General features: G+C 52.8%; 1 protein-coding gene across 2 annotated transcripts in view; it reads left to right on the top strand.

Moving 5' to 3' along the window:
- Nucleotides 1-13,979, top strand: part of BACE2 (beta-secretase 2) — a 90,944-nt gene that overhangs the window by 42,495 nt on the left and 34,470 nt on the right. For both annotated transcript variants that reach the window (XM_045501325.1, XM_045501326.1), the window contains exons 3-5: nucleotides 7,743-7,959; nucleotides 11,844-11,972; nucleotides 13,334-13,468. In XM_045501325.1, the coding sequence (XP_045357281.1) occupies nucleotides 7,743-7,959; nucleotides 11,844-11,972; nucleotides 13,334-13,468 (481 nt within the window). The remainder of the gene's footprint in view (nucleotides 1-7,742; nucleotides 7,960-11,843; nucleotides 11,973-13,333; nucleotides 13,469-13,979) is intronic.

The raw sequence follows: 13,979 nt of genomic DNA, 5'->3' as shown, positions 1-13,979 counted from the left end.
TTATGACAGAAGAAGACTTGTGGGTGCCCCAGAGCTTTTGCTGTAGCCACAGATGTGCAGCGGGGGGGGGGGGGCGTATGTGTGTGCACGCGCGCGTGTGCACGGGGCTGGGGGCTACCCTCTGCCCTTTCCCCTTCCGATGGGCCGTCCATCCACATCCTCTGCCCCCAGCTGCTCAGTCTGGACTGTTTCGTCCTAGAGCAGGACTTGGACTTGGTCCAGACCTTGATTTTACTCACGTAGCACAGGAGGCCCAGGAGGCCAAGAGACTTGTCCAAGATCAAGCTTCTAGGTCAGCCGTTCCTGAACCTTCAGCCCCGGCACACCCCGTTTTTCTAGCAAGTATTTGGGAATGCCCTGAATGAATTGGAAAGGCAGTATCGCTTACCTGCATGTGTTAAGTCTAGACGCCCCGGGACCGTACGGGGAGGATGGAAAGCGGTCATGTGGACAGAGGTGGTCGGTACCTTGGTCTGTGCACACTCTGGGTCGGCTGCAGTGGGAGGGCTGGGAGGTGGGGGCACACGAGGCTGTGAGCATCCCCGGGGGCCTTGCAGCAGCCAGTGCAGAGAAGGGGAGAAGGAGGGGTGAAGTGGATTCAGACCCCCCGAGCGGCTTGGGTTGGTGACATGATTTAACAAACAGGCGAAGCATCTTGGTAAAGTTGTCCCTCCCCCAAAAGCGTCGCCTTCCCCGGGTTGACTCGCGTTTCTGGAAAGGGCAAATGCGTATTAAAAATACGTAAAAAAATGTATCTGGGTGGCATAGCAACCTTAGCCCTCCGTCTTCTTCACACTGCAGGCTGTAGTCGCGACACGTACCTGGTGTCCCCACACCCACCCTGTGCTCAGAACACGCATGTGCAGCACACTCCCTGTGCTCTGAACCTCGTATTCGAGGCTCAGCTGTGTCTTTAGTGGCTTTCCTCCCCTGGGGTCGTTCTGGTTTTCATCACGGATCTGCAGACACGAGAGACAGTAGGAGAAAGTTCAGGAGAGTAAAGCCAACATTTGAGAGATGTGTGTACTCACATTAGATTCCAGGATGCGATTTTTAAAAAAAAGGTTTTTTTAATGTTTATTTATTTTTGAAAGAGAGAGAGAGAGAGAGAGCACGAGCAGGGGAGGGGCAGAGAGGGAGACACAGAATCCGAAACAGGCTCCAGGCTCCAGGCTCCAGGCTCCGAGCTGTCAGCACAGAGCCCGACGCGGGGCTTGAACCCACGAACCGTGAGATCATGACCCAAGCTGAAATCAAGAGTCGGACGCTCAACCCACTGAGCCGCCCAGGCGCCCCTCAAGTGTGCAGATTTAACCCTGTGGATGAGTGTGCCCTTCCAGTGGGTAGACGGTAGGGCTTGGGCAAGCGCCCACAGCCAGGGATCAATAAAGGCCAAAAGAGCACTTTGCAAGCCAGTCCCTTCTGCCACGCAGATGCGGTTATTGAAACCGGGGTAGGTCGCAGGCAACGTTACAAATAACCGTGTACGGTATTTACCCGACCGTAGCCTGCGGGGGTCTTTTCTTGTTTACCTTTTGCTTTGTTCACGGTTTGGTCGGACGGTGGTCCCGTCTCAGGCTTCGGGAGGACACGTCTTTCTAACCTCGCCGCTAACCTTGCCGGCCAGGTTTGTGGTCCGGCGGCAGATGTGTCTGTTTCTCATATTTAGGTGGTTGAGCCTCGTTTAAGGTGAAACTCGTGAGAACGTCTGTAGCTGCCCCGATGGCTAAGCCTTCCCTCCCGCTAACTAGCACAGGAGGGCTGAGGGCTCCCTACCAGCTTTTGGGGCCCTCAAGGGTCTCCTGGGCTGTCCACACGTGGACGAGCAGAGATAACAGAACCTACCAGCGGGCGGGGGACGCCCCTGGCTCTGTCGCCCAGACCTGAGCCCACCTTCTTGGTTCACAGGTGATGCTGAAAAGTTCTCAGTACCCAGAAGACATCACCCACATTTGGGGCCTCTGGCCGGCCTTTTAAGAGGACTGTTCCATGAAGCATCACATTTCTGAGTTTGGGGCTGGTTCTGCTCAGTCAGTGGTGTCCCTACTAACAGCGGGCGTCTGCAGGTTAAGCAGTCGCTTAGATTTACGCCAACTTTCTTTTCTCTCCCTTCCCCTGTGCCCCCCACCCCCCGCCCCGCCATGTTTCTCCCAGGCTTCTATTTGACGCAGATTTAATATTGGAAAGATAGGAGCATTTTCTGTGTAAATTATGTATTACTAATTTGCCTGTTGCTTTGAGCTGACTTTACAGTTGGCCTACGGTATGCTTTCCCCCATTGTATTTGATGGATGCCAAGAGAACGTTCTCCCTTCCCTTCTTAGTTTCTGACAAAGGGTTCTTTTCTGAGATGTAGCTGCCCGCTCTATGATGTTTCTGTGTTTGCCTGTCCCTCTGATCTCCCTCAGTTATAATAAGGTTCCTGGTTGGGTTTGTCAGCCTCTGATTCAAGTCCCCCAGTCTTTGGATATTCAGGTTTAATGCTTCCTGAAACATTTCCCAGTAATTGGAGCTTTGGCTTGGGGTTCTTTGACAAGAGTTCTTTGATTTATGGAATGAGCCGTCAGACTACCATTAATCATTTGTGTAGCTTTTTCCCATCAGAAGCCCTCCTTTCATGGTGGCAAACGTTCCGATGAATTTCCACATGGCAAAAAGAAGATTGTGTATTTCTTTAGATGTACTTCTTTTTTAGCCAATAAAATAGCCTCCGGCCAATTGGCTTGATTAAAGAGCCAACATACTCATTCCCCTGACCTTCTACTAATCTCTTCGGGAAATTAAACATCTTTCCATTAAAATGTCTCCTCCTCCCATACTCCATGCCGGGTGAAGCCCCCAGGGTAGTCGCGGCAAAGGAGCCGTCGATGCCTGTCGGTAGAATTAGGATGTTAGGGGACTACCGGTGACCAACTGAAGGAGGCTGAGCTGGACCCCTGATGCCCCCAAGAAATGCCTCATGTCTCCGTGTGCGACGATGCGGATATTTGATGACTTAGATCCTTTCTCAAGCCCACCCATTGTTTGCCTGTCCCAGACGGGACTTTTGGAGCCCATGAGCTTTGGCCACTGTTGAGGATGTTGACGAGTCTCCAGGATAGACAGGCTAGCTGAGCAGCCCCAAGGGCCATCAACGGCCCCACCACTCTGGTCCGGTCACTCCCAGAGCGAGCAGAGAAGGGGAGGGAGTATCTGGTCACTTGGGCCAGCCCAGCAACCCCAAAGGTAGGTTCCAAACCCCCAAACAGACAGAAGAGCCCCTGGCTGCATTCTTCCGGAGGTTCCACGTTCCCGGGGTGCGGTGGTTTAAGAGAACCAGGTCAGACCGCAGGACCCCACTCTTCAATTCTGCCCTTACACCTTATCTTTTTATGTCCTCTGGAAGCAACAGGGGGTTTCTTTCAGAACACTACAATGTTCTGTGGCTCTTTTCTCCTCTGCTCGTTGATTTCACTTTCCACTCCTGTGTTCGGGCAACACTCAGAGGCAGAATGCCTCCTGAACTGGGCTCCAAGTGGGTTTTTTTTTTTTAAGTGTTTGTTTATTTTTGACAGAGAGGGGGGGGCAGAGCGTGAGTGGGGGAGGAGCAGAGAGAGGGGGAGACCCAGAATCCGAAGCAGGCTCCGGGCTCTGAGCTGTCAGCGCAGAGCCTGACGCGGGGCTCAAACTCACGAGTTGTGAGATCACGACCTGAGCTGAAGTCGGTCGCCCAACCAACTGAGCCACCCAGGCGCCCCCGGTTCCAAGTGGGTTTTATTGCCGTGAGGAGACTTTTTCCTGGCTGCCTGCATCCTTGATCGATTGGGGTTTCTGAGCGCCCAGAATGGACGCCACGGGAGGAGCCAATGTGGGGTTCTCTCTCAGTGTCGCTAATTAGTGAGCGGAGCCCTTGAGAGCCACAGCATTTTAGTGCCAACGAGTAGGATGTTAGAGCATGAAGGCAGAGGAAGACTTTCCTTTTTTAATTCAGTCCCGGAAACTATGTGTCCACAACCCTCAGAGTTGCTTACCATTCATCCCTGAGGTGTTTGCCCTTTGAGGTTCGTTTCAGGGAGCTCAGACAGCATGCATTTACCTTCTTCTCGCGTTGCCCACAGCTGTGTTTTCTACAGGGGTGACTGCTAGCCGCGTGTGGCTGTTGAAAATACGTGACGTTAGGTGAAATCAGTTTACCTCTTCAGTCACCCTGCAATCGTATTTTACCGCTCAGTGGCCCCTACGGCTACCATGTTGGACAGCACCGATCTGCGGCCAGTTCTGTTGGACCGCACCTCTCTAGGATGCAGGAGAACTCTGCCTTTAGACACCAAGCCCCCTCCGCCGCTCCTGACCACCTTAACCAAGCCGTTCGACAGACTAACCCCCTTTCCGAGGGATGGCTGGACTTCCAAATGAGACCGTTTGGGAATTCAGTGAGAGTAACTCTGTAGGAGCGTTTTCAGGGAAAAAAAATTCTTACCTCTTCTAATAGTAGTTCCTAGATTGAATAAAGATAGCAAGTGATTAGATAATTATAATAATGGCAGCTATTTTCGTTGCGTACCTGCTGTGTCCCAGGGACTTTGTTCTAAACGCTTTCCAGTATTAACTCTTGTTCCTCAAACTTAAACCACCGCACGAGGTGTGGTGCTATGTTGTTGCCTTTCAGCCAGAGGCACAGAGAGGTGAAGCAACCTGGCCCGTATCACACAGCTAATAAGCGGTTGAACGCAGTCAGCGTGACATCACCTGCCTCTCAGCTCTCCGGGTGGCACTGAAATATCCAGAATGCCTCCCCCATGAGGGGAGTAGCAAGCTGGTCAGGATAGTGTAGAAAACACGCCAAATACATGTAAGAGGCTGGCTCAGACTCCGACGATATTAGCAAATTCTAATGAGTGTTCTATACTCTGGGCACAGTAGAAATAAAACAACTTCTCAAAAGACAGTACTTTTGAGAAGTACTTCAGGTGGTTTTGGGGAGATAACGAATCATTTAACATTTGTTAAGGCAGACTTTTTATTTTATTTCTAAATTTTTATTTTTTGATTTATTTTGAGAGAGAGAGAGAGCGTGAGCAGCAGAAGAGCAGAGAGAGAAGAGAGGGAGGAAGAGAATCCCAAGCAGGTTCTGCCCTGACAGTGTGGAGAGCCCGACTCGGGGCTCGATCTCATGAACCCACGAGATCTTGACCTGAGCCGAAGTCAGACGCTTAACTGAGCCACCCAGGCGCCCGAGATAATTAATCTTTTAGATCGGAAGTTGGCAAACCAGGACCCGCAGGCTACGACCCAACCTGCTGTGTGTTTCTGTTCGTAAAACGGTATTAGAATACAACAGCGCGCCTTGTTGATGTACCGTCTGTGGCCTCCGTCCTCAATTAGATTTGCATAGCTGGGGAGTTGGAACAGATCACATGACCCACCAAAGGTAAAGCACTTGCTTTCTAGCCCTTTCCAGAAACAGTGTGCTGACCCTGGACTGGATCCTAGGTAGCCGCTCTCGTTAGCAGTGGTGGATTTGCGGACTCGAGGAATGACCCGAGATTGTCAGCAGGGCCCGAATAATTCAGTGGTTTCGTTGCGGGTCACCGTCGCTGCGTGCAGCCCCTGCTACACATCAGGCACACCTGAATTAGTGCTGGCGGTAAACTGGGCGTTACAGCAACCCTCGGGTGCCCGCGTCTCAGCGACCTGACTGCCTTACACGTGCGACTTCTGATGGGTCCCCTAGTTCTCCGCGTGCGTGGACCCCTCCACCCTCACTCTTCTGTGCTCTCCCTTGTCAGGAGACAGGTACACACGAGGTGGTCACTTAATGCTGCCGCCCCTTAGAGATCATGGCAGAGCGATCTAAGACGGCAAATATCAAAAGCAGCCATTCTGTACGGTTTGTATCCCGTTACGAAGTTAACGTAGATCAAATTTCTCCAAAAATCTTCTGCCAGTTTGTAAAGTTTATTATTTGAGAGAGAGAGGGCACTCCCACGCATGCCAGCAGGGGAGGGGCAGAGAGAGAGGGAGAGGGAATCCCAAGCAGGCTCCACACTGTCAGCACGGAGCCCGACGCGGGGCTCAAACCCGCAAAGTGCGAGATCATGACCTGAGCAGAAATCCAGAGTCAGATGCTTAACTGACTGAGCCACCCAGGTGCCCCGTGTCTGCCAGACATTTTAAAAAGAACTCTTTTTTTTTTTTTCTGATTGTGGAAGTTAAGTATGCAGAAATTGTAGATGGGCCTAAAAAACGAGGGGAGTCTCCCCTACAAACCCCACCACCCAAGGGAGCCACCGACATTTTTCTTGTACCTTGTTCCTGTGTCGTTGAAAATGACTTAGTCTGTTTCGGTTTTATGTAATGTTCCATCATAGAGATATAGTATGGTTTGCTAAACTGTTTCCTTTTTACTGGGCGCTTAGGTTGTTTCCAACCATTTGCTATTATAGATAAAACATAGTGGCTGTCTTTGTACCTGAATCTCCGCGTGCATCATGGGCGTTTCCTTAGGAGCAAATTCTCAGAAGCGTGATTACCGAATTAAAAACTGTCAAATATATTTAAAGCGTAAGAGCTGTGCGCACCACACCCCACCCCACCCCCCACCCAAAAGAGGTCATATCATCTCCGATTTAACTTCCTTCCTGACCTCAGGCAAGACTGCATTAGTCCATGTAATCCTAAAACAAGGACTGAGTGTTCAGTGATAAAACAGCGAAATAAAAACCACAGGCAAAGGGGGGCACTTTCCACTGATCTGTTTGGTGATTTGACACTTCTCTGAGGAAGTGGACAGTTTTCCTAGGGTGCGTGTGGTGTGAATGCTCAGATATTTGCCTGGAGACATTCTTTGGGTCCTTTGCTGTAAATCAGCAGAGTTTTTAAACTCAGCTGGGTAAGAGAATTAACCTTACAGGTTGGGACACCACAGGGCCTTGACACCTGCTGTCCTCCCTCCCGAATGTCCTTCCTATGTGGCTCATTGTCTTTGTGCATGTCTCACACACACGTGGTTGCTTTGCAGACGCCTGGGTCACCTCCACGTCACTGCCAACCCCCCTCCCCCCACCACCGATTTATTCTCTGGAGAGTCCTTAACACTCTTTATCACCACTTGGAATTTTGTGTATTCGTTTGTTTACTGTCGGTCTCCCCAAGGGCAGGATTCTCCTCTGCCTTGACCATCGTCTGAATCCCTTCATGTTTTGGTATCCCCCATATTTTGGTATGAGTATAATGAGCTTTGGAGCCTTGGGGACAACCGGGAGAAGGAGCCTGTGACATCAGAAGGAAGGCCGTGGAGGTGGAGGGGATCACTTGGTATTTTCACACTGATGGTACATGTGAATCTGAACCTCGGGCCACTGCCCGCGGCCCCTCCCTGTGTCACAGAGAAGCCACTGCAGGGCCCCTGTGAAGCCAGAGGGCCAGGCAGGTGCCCAGGTTTGATTTCTGCCTTCAAAGGCTCATCCAGTTAAGTAAAGCCCCTGACTTACTGGCTTCCCAGGGGCAGATGTCGACCCCGGTACCTCCCTCACACGTGGCACGGAACCACTGCTACCCAAATGTTAGCGATCGTGTCTTGTGGGAAATGCCACTTCGTCAGCAGGGCCACTGTCAGTCCTGAAGAGTTGACCGTCAGAGCCCCCCCCCCCCCCCCCCCCGCCCCCGGCGCTTAGCACAGCGGTCTCCGCCACGGTGACCGGCCGCCGTGTCAGCACGCGGGTTCACAGACAAATACGACGCCTTCCCTCGTGTTCCGCCAGGTCCAGCACGTACCGCTCCAAGGGCTTCGACGTCACCGTGAAGTACACGCAAGGGAGCTGGACCGGCTTCGTGGGGGAGGACGTGGTCACCATCCCGAAAGGCTTCAATAGCTCATTTCTTGTCAACATTGCCACCATCTTCGAGTCCGAGAACTTCTTTCTGCCCGGCGTCAAATGGAACGGGATTCTGGGACTCGCGTACGCTGCCCTGGCCAAGGTAAGGCCAGCGTGGACCTGAGTGAGTCGGAGGTGGGACGCGTCTGGGGCCAGTGCTCGGACGGGCGGCGGGTGGGTCCGGGCCGCGGGGCACAGGCGGTCCGTGAGACTCCCGTGGTGGAAGCAGACCGTGGTCACACAGCGCATCGTGTTTCTGGGCATCTGTGAAGCTTAAGGTAAACGGTGCAGTCCTTCGAACTTCCCAAGATACACCCAAAGCGTTACTTTTCCTCATTTGTCTTAGTTTTGCCTATTTTACTTCTGCCGTGTAAAAATGTTAACAGAACCTGAATCACTTGAATTATGGTGGTGAGGGGTTTTTCTTCGGGTAGGGTCAAAAGAAAACACTTTTTTTTTTTTTTTTAACGTTTATTTACTTTTGAGACAGAGAGAGACAGAGCATGAACGGGGGAGGGTCAGAGAGAGAGGGAGACACAGAATCTGAAACAGGCTCCAGGCTCTGAGCGGTCAGCACAGAGCCCGACGCGGGGCCTGAACTCACGGACCGCGAGATCATGACCTGAGCCGAAGTCGGATGCCCAACCGACTGAGCCACCCCGGCGCCCCGAAAAGACATTTATTAAACTCCCACCTTTGCGTGGAGACACAGAGCCTGCGGGAGGTCCTGAACCTCAGCCGGGAGGCTCCCCACCACGGAGGAGAGCGTCGTGCTTTCTTGCTGTGGCTGCAGACACCCCTGTGGAGCCCCCCCTCCCAGAGCCCGAGTGGGGCCTGAACGCACGTCCTAGGGACCGCCAGCCAGTGGCCCGGGAGGCGCGGGGGGAAAGTGTGGAACCGTCGCTCTCTTCAGCATCGGAACCTGCACAAAATGGGAAAGACAGAATTGAATGTTCTCCAAACATTTGGACTCAGGCCGGCCCAAAGGAAGGGACGTTGGTGTGCAGGAGTGTGGGGGGGCGGGCTTGCTCACAGGCCGGGGGATTTCCACCAGGAAGGGAGCCAGAGGCCAGCAGATTAGGACCCAGGGTGTGCCCGGGGCTCGGGCTGTGCACACCTGAGCAAAGCGGGAGGTCACCCCACCTAGTCTGCAGTGGGCACCACACCTTGCCCTGCTCATTGTTCGGTGCCGGCTTGGAGCCAGAGCGGAGTGTGAAACCACAAGGCGCACGCATGCAGGACCTACCCACCCAGTAACGGCAGAGCCCCCCGTGGTCCGTGAGGGCCCAGGAGGGGAGGCCTGTTTTCTCTCCCTGCAAGGACGTTTATTCCAGCCCAAGCCCACTAGTAAACGGTGCAGGGGGGGGCCAGGCGGGGAGGGGGCAGCAGGGAGGGGTCGGGGGAGGTTCCCAACCCTGTGACTTCTCAAGGAGAGACAGCCCGTGAGGCACATCACAGGATGTTGGTTCCCTTGAATCTCGAGACCTCCCCATGAGGCCAACTTTGGAAGGCCGTGTTCTCCCATTTTATGGCTGTGCAGACTGAGGGTCAGAGAAGCTCACCTTCCTTGCCCAGAGCCCGTCTGCAGACCCTGGGGGGTTCTGGAGCCCCCTTTTGCTCTCAGTACTGTGTGGCGAGCTTAATGGGAAATCTGCAGACTCTTGACCTACATTCCTTTTTGTCAAGTTTATTTTTATTTATTTTGAGAGGTAGAGAGGAGGGGGAGGAGCAGAGAGAGAGAGAGAGAAAGAGAGAGAGAGAGAGAGAGAGAGGATCCCAAGCAGGCTCCCAGCTGTCAGCACAGAGCCCCACGCGGGGCCCGATCCTATGAACCACGACGAGATCAAGAGTCCTACACATAACCGACTGAGCCACCCAGGCGCGCCAATCACCTCCCTTCCTAAATACGATTTCCCTGACAGCGTGACCAAGGACAAACCATTCCCTGTTTACCTGCCATTGACCGCGAAAGGAGTGTGCCCGGTTGGTGTCATGGCGGATCATCTGGAGGGATGGTAGAAGGAAGCTGAATTTCCCGGAATTGATAATGTTGATAATAAACTTCCTGGGAAGGAATGACTCCGGGGTCCCTTTGGGTGTCCGGACTCCCCACGTGACCTTTTTGTGCGTGAAATTCCGAGATGACCAGCGATGGGGGTCCCGTCCCAGCCTGGGGGAGACAGTCGCGCGATGGGTGGGACGAGGCGCGTGGCGGGAGACCCGTGCCAGGCGGCGCAGTCTGGATTGGGGTCTGGGAGAGACTGACCGAGCCACTCAGCGGCCACCACAGCGTGTGGTGTCTCGGTCCCCCTACACGCCTCCTGAATCCGGTTCTCTTGGTTGATCCTGGCACCTGTATGTTTTTAAACCTCAAGAGGGATCCTGAGGCACCGTCCTCCTGAAAAGTGACTCGACAGAGTAACAATGGATCCCTTGCCGGGCACCAGGCACTATTCCAAGTCCTTTGTGCGTATGGACCCATTTGAGTCCCACGACAGCTCTAGGAGGCTATTATTTTCCCATTTTCCAGAGAAAGAAACAAAGGAACAAGTCACACGGCTGGCAAGGGACGGAGCCAGAATTTAGTTCCAGGCAGCGTTTATTTACTTCGCTGCCTCCCATGCGGGTGACCGGAGGCACAGCGGCCTGGGTCAGCACCACACCCGGCCTCCTGCAGGAGGGGACTTTGTCTCTCCGTCATCGACCCAGATGCCAAGTCCTCTGCCCACCTTGCGTACAGAGATTGTGCCGACTCCTGGCAGAGAGTCGTGGAAGCAGGACTAGGAGGCCAGAGACAACAGAGTTAAATACGTGGGAAGACTTCTCTTTGCCAGCGGGCTCTTCTCCTACTCCCTCCAGAATTTCAGTTTTAATTCTTATAGGTAGCAAATAGTTCTGACGGTGACCGTCGGGGGTCAGAATGTGCCAATGGCACCTGTGCCACCACAGGCGAGTTTCCGTCAAGAACCAACAACTGCGAGGGGCGCCTGGGTGACTCGGTCGGTTGAGCGCCTGCCTCTTGGTTTCGGCTCAGGCCATGATCTCACGGTTTGTGGGTTCGAGCCCTGCGTTGGGCTCTGTGCTGACCCCCACGGAGCCTGCTTGAGATTCTCCCTCTCTCTCTGCCCTTCCGCAGCTTGCCTTCTCTCTCTCTCTCTCTCTCTCTCTCTCTCTCTCTCAAAAGAAATAAACTTAAGAAACTAACAACTCCAAGTGATTGGTATCTCCCAGTTGTCAAAAATCTGCCCGGAGGTCCCTGACCTGCCCTGAGACCACCAGGGGGGAGGCTCACCCCCAGCTCAGAGCTGCTCGCACACCGTGCCTCTTCCTCTGAGTCCTGGAGACTTGGGGGTGCCCAAGTGACTGCCATCTCCACGGGAAGGGAGGCACGGGCCGCTTGGGCCCAGCAGGGAAGAGGGGCTTTTCAACCTGAGGATCCCAGGACTGTCCCTCCCCTGCTGCTTTCCTGCTCCCCGGCGTTCAGTGGGTGCTGTGATCAGAGATGTCTCGCGGCGCGCCAGACGACCGTGGCTGAAAGGAGTGAGTGACGTTTTCTGAAGCCACAAAGGCCGCACCTGGAGACCGTTCTCTTGTTACTCTCAGATGGCCATGATTAGAGTTCACCACCCATCTCGGCGACCTACTTCCACGTCTCACCCCTGCCTCCTGGAAAGTCGTGGTGACAAATGAGACGGCGTCGTGGTTGCTCTACAAATACCCTCTTCTTTTTGCGTGCCGTCCCCGCGCAGGGGCCTCTCGCTAATCTACCGTATCGCTCTAATTTTGGAAATACTGTCTTATTTTTACAACAGAGCCGCTCCAGCAGGGAAAATGCCGCCTGGTGGGAAGTCTGTTGTAGGTTTTTCTGAATTACTGCAGCTTGTTTGTTGTTTAGCCATGAGACAAATTAGGGAAACAGTGGGTACGTCACGCGTGGTGTCTGCTTTGGGTCACTCATCTGTGCTGTCGCCGTTTTCCCTCCTACAGCCGTCAAGTTCCCTGGAGACGTTCTTTGATTCTCTGGTGGCACAAGCAAGAATCCCCAACGTCTTCTCCATGCAGATGTGTGGGGCGGGGCTGCCCGTCGCTGGATCCGGTACCAACGGAGGTAGTCTTGTGGGTATCTTTTAGTCTTAAAGGGGGGGAAAAAATCACAAATCAATCGGGCAGTTTCTTCTGTTTCATTGACACCCTGATAGGAATAGTAGACGTGGGCGCATGCAGAAGTCCTGTGGAATTTTGATAACCTTTGTTCTAGAACCTTTAGAAAATGGATACAATTGGGAATTATTTTTATCTTTCCTAATTACCTTGCCATCCAAAAGCTGATGATTGTCATTGCTTCCCCCAAATCCATTAAAGCTTCTTAAAAAATTTTTTTTCTTTGAAGGGTGACAGTTTTTGGCGGGTTGGGGAGGGGCAGGTGAGGAACCGTAGGGGGTGCGGTGAGCGGGCTTTTCTCTGCCTTGGGGAGGCAGAGGGAAATGCTGGCGATGTCATCAGTGCGGTGGGGAGACAGGCGCACCTGTGCACACACAGCGGAAAGCTTTCTATTACACAGACAGATCAAAGCCATCAGCGCTGTGGATATGCTGTGGCCTGGGCGTCCTCTCAATGAGCCCTGCACCCCGATGTCTAAAGCAGGAGGTGACAGGGACGATGTACAAGAAGGGCACCTCTGGGCACGTGCCCACAACCCCTCTAATCGAAGCAAGCCCAGTTGCTTTCGTTTGCTAACAGTACACACAGTCTTTTTTTTTTTTAACGTTTATTCATTTTTTGATAGAGACAGAGCGTGAGTGGGGGAAGGGCAGAGAGAGAGGGAGACACAGAATCCGAAGCAGGCTCCAGGCTCCGAGCTGTCAGCACAGAGCCCAATGCGGGGCTCGAACTCATTGACCGTGAGATCATGACCTGAGCCGAAGTCAGACGCCCAACCGACTGAGCCACCCAGGCGCCCCGAGTATACACGATCTTAATACCTTATGTACCCCCTTTTCTGGACAGAGGGCAGCCTAGGATTCATGGGGCGATGTTTTATAGTTTGACAGCATGCAGTTTTGGGTAGGGAAGCTCTTTTGTTCTGCTTTCCACGCACAATTGCAAGACAGTAAGTCTAAGTCCTCAGAGGAACTAAATTCCCATCAATCAACACAGTTAACTATTTCGCTTCATGTGTTTGGAGGAAGCGAAGTCTCGAGACCATAAGGCTAAATTGTATGTACTTCCTTTACATAATGGAAACCCCCAGAGCATCTCGATTAGACTAGGGTGTGACATTGTTGGACCTTTGGATACATGGCCCCCAAACGTTCCCTGTTTAATTTTCAAGCATATCTATCTGTTTTGTAACATCACAATAATGTGAAGGTACTGATCCCAGGGAGGATTCACCTTCTGATCGCATGCTTTCTCTGTGTGACGTGTTGCTATGCCTACGTATTTTTTCTTACCCCCGTAAATATTTTTCTTCTCAGGTCCTGGGTGGAATTGAACCAAGTTTGTACAAAGGAGACATCTGGTATACCCCTATTAAGGAGGAGTGGTATTACCAGATAGAAATTCTGAAATTGGAAATTGGAGGCCAGAGCCTTAATCTGGACTGCAGAGAGGTATTTGCACCGTGATCTCTTTGTGTCTACCCTTGTGTGGCTGGGTCGCTTCAATACTACCGCTGGGACCCGAATAGAAAAATAGATAAATCATAGATTCATTACATTAAAAGTTACAGGGCCTTTTTGTATGATAATGAACTCCTCCTTCCAGAAAATTTGTTTCCTTCCAGTCACTTGGCTTCGCAGGGGAAAATTAGCATAAAATGGTGTGTGCGGAGGACTGTCCCAAGGGCCACATCTTTCACTGTTCGTCTGGGCCTGATGGTGACTGGACTGTGTTGAAGAGAACGGAATAAGCAGGTTTCGTCAGTGCGAAGGGGAAAGGCAGCAGGGGGGCGGGGGGGGGGGAACTAGAAATAAGCAAAATGAAACTCAGATCATCAGCTTAATCATTCGCCACCCCCCCGCCCCCCCACCCCAGCGCTCAGCTGTCACTCGAGGGGGCGCACCTCGCCTGTCCTCGCGGGAGGCGCCCGTGTAGAGCTGGGGCACCAAGTCTCGTATGAGC

This window comes from Leopardus geoffroyi, chromosome C2, assembly GCF_018350155.1.
Source record: "Leopardus geoffroyi isolate Oge1 chromosome C2, O.geoffroyi_Oge1_pat1.0, whole genome shotgun sequence".
Lineage (NCBI taxonomy): Eukaryota > Metazoa > Chordata > Mammalia > Carnivora > Felidae > Leopardus > Leopardus geoffroyi.
The sequence above is the reverse complement of the archived record's forward strand: the minus strand, read 5'-3'. Positions and strand labels throughout refer to the sequence as shown.